The sequence below is a fragment of the Metschnikowia bicuspidata genome (assembly GCF_001664035.1).
Source record: "Metschnikowia bicuspidata var. bicuspidata NRRL YB-4993 chromosome Unknown METBIscaffold_5, whole genome shotgun sequence".
NCBI lineage: Eukaryota > Fungi > Ascomycota > Pichiomycetes > Serinales > Metschnikowiaceae > Metschnikowia > Metschnikowia bicuspidata.
Genome location: NW_017387735.1, coordinates 1,012,298 through 1,021,218, shown reverse-complemented (window position 1 = coordinate 1,021,218; position 8,921 = coordinate 1,012,298). Strand labels below are relative to the sequence as shown.

The 8,921-nt window shown below is 49.3% G+C and overlaps 3 protein-coding genes across 3 annotated transcripts; all 3 read left to right on the top strand.

Annotated features, from left to right (window-relative positions):
* Positions 1-460: 460 nt before the first annotated feature.
* On the top strand, positions 461-1,009 carry METBIDRAFT_13166 (uncharacterized protein; the record flags this gene model as incomplete). The annotated part of the gene is made up of 1 exon (XM_018854314.1): positions 461-1,009. The coding sequence occupies one exon, from the start codon at positions 461-463 to the stop codon at positions 1,007-1,009; it is 549 nt and encodes a 182-aa protein (XP_018710683.1).
* Positions 1,010-1,775: 766 nt separating this feature from the next.
* METBIDRAFT_45219 (uncharacterized protein) lies at positions 1,776-4,319 on the top strand (the record flags this gene model as incomplete). Its single annotated transcript, XM_018857892.1, has 2 exons — positions 1,776-2,411; positions 2,460-4,319. 2 exons carry the CDS (start codon positions 1,776-1,778, stop codon positions 4,317-4,319), a joined length of 2,496 nt encoding a protein of 831 aa, XP_018710682.1.
* Positions 4,320-4,520: 201 nt separating this feature from the next.
* METBIDRAFT_33095 (uncharacterized protein) lies at positions 4,521-8,921 on the top strand. The gene has a single exon (XM_018856217.1). It carries the CDS (start codon positions 4,904-4,906, stop codon positions 8,516-8,518), a length of 3,615 nt encoding a protein of 1,204 aa, XP_018710681.1. The 5' UTR covers positions 4,521-4,903; the 3' UTR covers positions 8,519-8,921.

Genomic DNA, 8,921 nt, shown 5'->3' with positions numbered 1-8,921 from the left:
GAAGAGAGAAGAGAGAAGAGAGAAGAGAGAAGAGAGAAGAGAGAAGAGAGAAGAGAGAAGTGAGAAGAGAGAAGCGGGGATAAAGAACGGACAACAGCAAATAGAAAAAAAAACAGAAAACAAAAACAGAAAAAAACTGGACCTTCAGAAGCTGGTGTTGAGCCTGGTTTGGTTTATGGACAAGCAGGCGGTTGGTAGAGCAGCGAGGCCCGAGACTATGGGGATTCTTCTGCTGGGGGCCACGGGGCCGCGCGCGGTTTTTTGGGGCCCGGCGAGGCCAGGCCAGTGCCAAGGGCCCGCTTTAATCACCGAGGCCCACTTAAATAAAAAAGAGGCTCTTTCATAGCAGAGTGGCTCTTCGACAGCACCCGCACTGGTGCGAGGCAAACATCGCAAGATCCACAAATGACACGCGGCTTGCAAATCAACCCGGCTCCTCTTGTTTTGAGATTGTCTGTGCATGGATTCGATGGGGCCTGTGGTTATTGCATCTGCCCGCGGCACGCCGCACGAGCAGCACTGTGCAGTCGGCCAGACAGAACCTCCATGGTCTGGAAATTCCGCCCGTACTATTCCGCCCGTATCCATGCTCATCATAGGTCCGCCGGATTTCCCTGCAACAATTAGCACGCCGGGCTGGCGAAGATGGAAATCAGGCTGCACATCAGTTGGCAGTCCTTCATCCCGAGGCACACACAGAAATGGAATTGTTGGGGCTGACGATCCTGCCGGCACCGAGATCCACAGTCTCTGGAAACGCTATGCTGTGATTTTGGAGACAAGCGCGGGCCTGGGGGGAATGGCGAGTCTGCTATGGATTTGGAGAGGGCGTGCATATGGCCCCTGGGTTATGTCCAGGTCCCCGTTTCAAGGTATGCCAGCATGTGGTCTCGAGGGCCAAATCAAACTGGTTGGGGGTATTCTGGTATGCTTGACTAAAGAATTTGTGTTTCCGCAGGCACGCAAAAGCGGATCTGTGTGGTGGAAAACGTGGGACTACTTAGTCTAGTAATGAGCCTAGAGCAAGACTTCGCGGGCACCAGGTAATCATGGATGCCAGAACAAGAAAATAGAGCACACACCGCAACAAGCAATACAACCCAAGACAGCACCCAGGCACAAAAAAAAAACAAAGCCCCAGAGAGGAAACAGAACAAACAACAAACTAACAAATCAATAAGAAAGAAAGAAATGGACAGGAAAACAATACATGGAAATGGTCAAAGAAACCCATCCAGCCAAAACTGGCCCGGGCCGGCGTGAGCATCCCTAGCCCAAATCGGAGCGCCAGGGCGGACGGATCAGTCATCGGCCAAGCGGCTGGGGCCACATAGCAACAGCCCAGAGGAGCCCCAGTGCCGAGTGCAGGGCCAGACTGCGTACGGGGCCTCGCGTAGTGATGGTCTCCAACAAAAGAGCCCTTATCTCTAAAAACGCGCAACAGGCCTGCCTTGCCCAATAGGCGATCCACGAAACCGCACATACAAGGGGCAGCTCTAGAGCCCCATGTGGGCCCCACGCAGTATGAACCGAGCCTGGCTCTGGCAAAAACCCACCGGCAGATCAACGGAGCGTTTTTTCCCCGCTCCACCTGCCGCAGACCACCCAACCATAGATCCTTGGCCCGACGCACGTGACCGCTGTCATCCTGTCCTGCACCACCCCGCAGCTCCCACGACCATCTGGCCCGATAAAGTCGACACAGGCCCAAGCGAAACCCCCCGGGCCACACAAAAACTCTAGGTGAGCGAACCACAACAACCACACGCCTGGCAATGGATTTTGAGGAGCAATTGGAAAAGGCGGAAAAGTCGCCTTATCCCTCGCTAGTCGGGGCGTCCGTGAAATCGGCCGACGACTCGCCCCACAAAAACTACATCCACCCCGAGAAATACACCGGCACAGGCCGCAAAAACACCGCCAAAAAGTCCATCTTGAACTCGTCGATCGGCGCCTCGTTGGACGACTTGATCAGCGAGGGTGCGCTCTTGGGGAGCGATGAGAACTTCGACCGCTTTTTGGACGACAAGGGCAACGTGCTCTCAGATGCCAAGTTCTCGACAGAGAACTCCAGCGACTACCACTCGGTCGAGCCTGCGGAATCCCACAAGCCCTCGCAAAGCTCGTCGTTGAGAAACTCTCAAATCGCGGCTGCCGCTGCCGACGACGCTACGAGTCCGCTGGCTGGGGGAGCCATCCCAAATGAGGCCCCCAGACCTTTGTCCGAGCTCGAAAACTACTCGACGCCAAACCTCTCGGAGTACCAGATCGGCCACCAGATCTCAGACCACTCGGAGCTCTTGGATTCGGTGAAATCTTACGACTTGTCCAAGTTGCCCACGGCCAACGACACGGAGTCCAGATCCATGACCAACGTGGTGCACCCGGAAGCCGAGACCACTTCCAGACCTGTGCGGCCCAGCAACATGCGCAACAACTCGGGAGCCGCTGCCAGAAAGCCGGTTGCCGCGCAAAACGCACACGTCACCGATGCCGATTCGTTGCATGCCCCGTACTTCCACACTGACGAAAGATCAAGCTCAAGATCCAGAGCCAGGGTGGGTTTTCGGGACGACAGCCGCGAGCGATCCAGGTCCAGATCCTGCTCGGTAGTGGCGCCCCACTTGGCGCGCGGCGACACGTACAAGAACACACACGAGGAGACGCCTTCAAAATATGAGCTTCCTGCTGGTATGGAGGTCGACGAGGATGCGGAGGTGATGGACGATCGGAGATCCAGACAGTCGAAGCCAACCTTGGGAGACTCCATTGCGGCTGCCGAGGCGACAAAAGTCCCTGTATCCGACACCGAGTCTGTGACTAGAGACCCTTCTTTGGTCACGAGCGGAGACTACAAGAACTTCAACGCAGACGGCCGCACCAGAGTCTTGCAGGGCTCGAACTTGTACTCTTTGCGTTCGGAATCGTCTACAAATTACTTGAGGTCCATTTCCAGATCAAGAAGCAGAAAGCCCGCCAATGACTTGGGCGCATACGCGTCTGTCAACGAGAAAAACGACGCCAATCCTCAGGTGTTGGAGAGAGAGGGTGCTTTAGTGTCCGACGACCCGTTTTCGCAGGTTGACGACTTGGATAACATGATGAAAAAAGTCTTGAAAGAGTCTGCAGAGAAATCTGCCCTGAAGCCAAAAAACTTAGTCAATGATGTACCTGCGGGACCAAAAAATACTGAGACTATGAAGCAGTTAAACTCCGAGAGTATTCTCCAATCAAACACGGGGCTGGACGGAGCAAGCCACAATACTCGCCCTGAACAAGAGGACCAGTCTGATCAACCAAATCAAGTCGTGGATGATGTTTCAGCGGAAGAGAAAGATTTGGGGACAAGCGAGCAGTTGATCGCCGAAAGTGCACCCACACTATCTGCCAAGGATATTCACGTTGAAGGAGAGAAAGCTCAGGAGCCCGAAAACTCCGTCACTTATCCAGAGGGCAGCACCGTTGACCCCACGCCTGAAGAGGGAAAGGTTAACGATGTATCTGCAGAAGAGAAGGACGCAGACACTCAAGAACAACTTAAGGCAGAAGAAGCTCCTGTCGTATCCGCGAGTAACATCCACGTGAACGGTTCAACAGAAGAAAGTGAAACGAAGGCTGTGACAGATGTTGAGACATCAGATGTGGAAAAAGAGGGGATGCTGGAATCTGGAGCTGAGGGAACGAAAGCCGAAGATGATTCTGCCGCTGACCTCAATGATGTAGACGTCAAGCCACTGGAGGTGAACCCAGGCGACATTTCCCACGCTCAGCAGGAAACTGAAGCGGTCGAGAATGGCCAAATCAAAGAAGATGCAGCTATTAAAGAAATAGATTCTGATCCATCCAAGAATAGCTCTGCTGAGACGCCCGAGTCGAAAATTGACGTGGCAGAACAACCAACCAATTTGATCACGGAGCCGGATACTATCGGGGAGAACTCATCTCCCGCTGTGGCTGAAAAGCCAGCAGAGACTGCGGGTGTTCCGGCTGAAAAGGAAGAGGATTTTGAGGTGTCAGCCGAGGAGTTGCGCCAGCATTTGGAGAGCCTTCCTGTTTATCTCTACACGTCGCTTGCTGGTGGGATGCAAATTATTACGCGCACCAATAGATTGGCCACGATCTTGCAGGCGAACGGGATCAAGTTTGAGCACAGAGACTTGGGCACAGACGAGGAGGCCAAGAAATTGTGGCGCAGGTATGCACAGGGCAAAACCTTACCGGGCGTTGTCAGGGGCGATGATTTCATTGGAAACTGGGAATTCATCGAGGAAGTCAATGAAGACTACCGCTTGAAAGAAGTTCTACACGAAACTTTATGAGGACCTCTCTTGAAGAAGTATCATCCTTTCGGACGCCACGTGATTTTGAACACGGCGCACATACCTGAGCGAAGGCTAAATAGAATACATGAATTAAATTCCCACCTCCACGGAGCCGTCTGTTCATGAGCCCAATTGGGACTGGACGTCTTGCATACAATGTCAAAAACCACACCAATATGCGACGACGTACTCCGGTCGCTTGCTCAGTGTGTGCAGGCGAACATGCGGACGATGTTCAAATTTCAACTCGAGAACCAGCGCTCGCTTTCCGCCAGCTGTCAAAAAGTAAAGAACCCAAGGGGCAAACAGTTTACACGCCTTCCCTCATCGTTTTAAGAGCTGTAAACCAAGGCCGGACTTATTTGCACCACACCTCGCCTAGATATTCATTCATAAAGTCCGTGGAGCATCACATACGATCCAACTTGAAATTCAGTTTTTTCGTTTCTTGATCCACCATTGAATACCGGTTTTCTAATAAATTCGGTCGTTCTTATTCTTTTGCTGAAAAAAACTGATACCCGCTGATCGCAAAAAGAATTTTTTTTTCGAATCCGCTCTCTTCTCTCGAACTTATCAACATGGCCACTCCCGCTGAGATTATCGCTGCTCGCGTCAATGGCACGTATCTTGCCGCAGCGCAAGACGAGCCTGTTTCCTCGAAGCCTTCTTCAAAGAGCACCTCAGTCAATGAAGAGACTCGTTGTCTCTCTGATGAATCTGCTTTTCCCGTTTTGGGTGGCGGCGCCCAGTCTCTGGCTGGCTCTTCCGTGTCTACCTCATGGGGCCCATCGTCCAACGGGAAGTCGCCAGTTTCATACGCTTCATCGACAAACACGTCTTCCAAGGCTGCTGTCAACGGCCCAAAATTCAAGTCTTCGTCCATCCAATTGGCGTTTTCCTTAGACGCCGAGGACCAGTCGAACATCGCCAGACCGGAGTTTATCAAGATCATGAACTCGATCAAAGCCTCGACTTCCAGTAGCATTGAGTGCACGACTTCCCAGCACACCAAGAAAAGAACCTTTTTGATCACTGGAAAGCCGGAACAGGCCAAGCAGGCGAAAAGACTCATCATCAAGAAGTTGACCAAGCCTGTGGTAATCTCCTTTGTGATTCCTGCTAAAACCAGGGCTAAGGTGATTGGTGCCCAAGGTAGAAACTTGAAGCCGATTATTCAGGAGAACGAGGTAAAAATCGACATTGGCCAGTTCGACGGGTCTGCTTCTCCATCTCCCGTGGATGACGAGGATGACATTTACGCCCAGACAGTGAACGTCGCCATTGAAGGTGACGTCGAGGGATGCAAGCAAGCCAAAGCACAAATCATGGCAATTGTCAACGAGGACCTCAAGAACTCCCAAGTCAGAGTTCTTGTCGATGGATTTGTCAAGCCTTTTGTAGCCAAGGCATTGGGCGGCCTTGTTTCCAAATACCCTGACCTTGACTTCACCTTTCCTCCCTATGGCTCGTCTTCCAAGTCTATCATCATCGTGGGCGACAGAGAGGATTCTCTTGCTGCCAAGGAGGAAGCCAAGGAGCTCATTCAGGAGTTGCTCGCTACTCTTGTTATAGAATTGGTGGCTATTCCAAAGACTAAGTTTTCCTTCATCCCAGTTACCCAGGTTTTGGAAGAGGATAACGTTTTGGTGGAATTGCCCGAGGATGAGGACTCCCCAGTTAAATTTATTGGCGAGAAGGCCAACATAGCTCCAGCCCAAGCTAAGGTGAAGAGTATCATTGCCCAGTTTAAGGTTGAGACAATGGATATGTCAAAGGCGCACAAAGGTAACATTCCACACGTTAGAGCTGTTGCAGCAATGTTCACCAAGTATGGCATATTTGACGCCATTGCTAAAGAATATGGGATCAAGATCAACTCTCCTGTCTTGAATGTTGCTGAGATCAAATCCATTCCAATCGAAATCATTGTGAAGACGGATGAGCCAGAGAACACAAAGAACGCCAGAAGAGCAATTGTAACCGCTGTCAACAAGGTTACCCCGGATCAAACTTTGGAGATTTCTGACATTGATTCTTTTTTCCACTCGAAAATTCCCGGAGCTCTTGACGAGATTGCTGGTGCAAAATATGTTATTCTTGATGACTCTAAGATTTATCTTTTTGACTACTCATCCAACCAAAGCGATGACTTCGAGGATTTCGAAGATTCATTCGCTCCTGTCTTGGCTGAATGCCAGAAAGCCCTCGAAGGGATAAAAGAATTGCAGAGTACTTTATCCACTTTCGTCTTGCAGGTGCCTTCTGCCCAGCAAATTCACATCAAAGGCCCCAACGGAACGACTTTGAGGACGATATTGGCGTCAGCTGAGCCAGGCTCAGTCGTAATTAAGTTGCACTCTAATGCTTCTGGGGTTTCCAAGAATGAAGTTTTGATCAAGGGCCTTAAAGCAGAGGCCAGTAAAGTACAGAAAGACATTTTGGAAATTGTTGAAGAGGCAGAGGAATATAGCGCTACTGGAGGATACAGCACTACCTTTGAAGTGCCAACTTTTGTTTTGGCGAGAGTCATCGGAAAGGGGGGCTCCAAGTTGAATTCTCTCAGAGATGAGTTTGGAATTAAAATTGACATCGCAGGTGATGCGAAAAACAGCGAGAACGTCGACAAATCTCTCAGAACGGAAATCACAGTGAATGGTATCAAGAGAAATGCTGAAGGTGCCAAGGATGCTATTAAGAAATTGGCCAACAAACTTGCTGATGACACCTTAGTAAGATTGAGAATCGAAAATCAATACCACAGAAGAATTGCCGGTCCTAACTTCACTTACGTTAACCGATTGGAGGACAGGTACAACGTCAAGATCAAATTTCCCTCTGACACGAGCAGCAATTACTCCGATGCCCCAAATAATGAAAATGAGATCACCATTAGAGGACCTTCGAAGAATGTTGCTAGAGCCGAGGACGAATTGAAGCAATTGTACACGTTTGAAAAGGAAAACGGACACAAATCATCGATTCGAATTCCATCCAAAGCTGTGGCTAGAGTGATTGGAAAGAGCGGTGCTATGATCAATGACATTTCTGATGCCACTGGTGTCGACTGCAAGTTTAACAAAAGTCCACAAAAGGATGCTGATGTTGAGTTTGTTGAGGTTGAACTAACTGGATCGAAGTCTGCTTTGAAAGAAGCAACACAAAAGATTCAGGAGATTGTCAGCGATGTTGAGAACTCGATTACCGTGTCTATTACTGTAGACCCCAAGTACCACCGTGATTTGGTTGGTCCAAGTGGCTCAGTCTTGAGAGAGATTATCAGCAACGCTGGAGGTAATGATTTGTCCAGACAGGAATATCATAGATTACTTACGATCCCCAACGAGGGTGCTGGATCCGACCAAGTTGTGTGTCAGGGTAACAAACTTGTTGTCAACAAAATTGTCGACCAAATCAAGAATATTATTGCAGAGAAAGAGGCTTCGATCAAAGTTGAGTATGAATTGGCAAAGGAGAAACACAAACTCATTGTTGGACCAGGTGGATCCATACGGAAGTCCTTAGAAGAGGAATTTGGAGTTCAAATTTACATCCCAAAGGTGAATGAAGCATCAAACATGATTGAGTTGACTGGATTACCTGAAAAGATTGAGAAATTGAAGGTTAAATTAGATGAGATCACAAAGGATAACTGGAATGAAAGCATTGACATTCCAGTTATCTATCATGCCATGATCTCGAACAGAGGTGCTACCATTAAGTCGTTGAGATTTGAGCACAACGTTGAGGTGTCATATGGTAAGTTTGCTAGAAAGGCTTCTTCATTGTCCAACGCCTCAATCCCAGCCCCACCCGAAGGATCTGAGCCTGCAGATGAGTCTGCCACAAATTTTGTCACAAAGAAGGTCGATGAATCATCTAATGAAGGCTCCACTATTCCTTGGAGATTGATGGGCGAGGCAGAAGCAACTGCTAAAGCAGCCCAGATTATAGAAAGTCAATTGGCGAGAGCCAGACTTGTGACCACTGCCGGATGGTTCTACTCAAAAAACCCAAGTGCGCATTTCCCAAAGATCGTTGGACCTCAAGGTAGCAAGATCAATAAGATAAGACAAGCGAGTGGAGCTTTCATCACCGTGCCCCGTACCAACGAAAAATACAACAACTTCATTTACTTGGTCGGTACCGATGAGAGTTTGCAAAAAGCTAATGAGGAATTTCTCAAAGTTCTTTGAGCGGTTCTTCAATTAGTCAAGGGTCCGACTGGGCCGTTTCCGGCGCGCCGATAGGAAAATTGCATTTCCACATGGCGCTGCGCCTTACCAAAGAAAACCATAGAGTCACGTGCGATTGCACAAATGTCAACGAAAAAAGAAATACCTGCTCACTATCCTTAAAGAAGAATTTCCGTACACAATTTTAGATGTAGAGAACAAGACTGTCCGCGGATTTAGACGTTATAGACTGCTCGCTTAGAGTATAGTTTTTTTGGAGAAGCCTGAGTTTGTACTGGATTGTAGACTCCAAAACCCCTGATAGTGATTTTTTCTTTTGCAACAAGGACCCCTCTTCAATGCATGACTGCTGACCATATAGATTCACGTCTAACTATGGTGGCAGAAAGATGTTGCCCGCCCA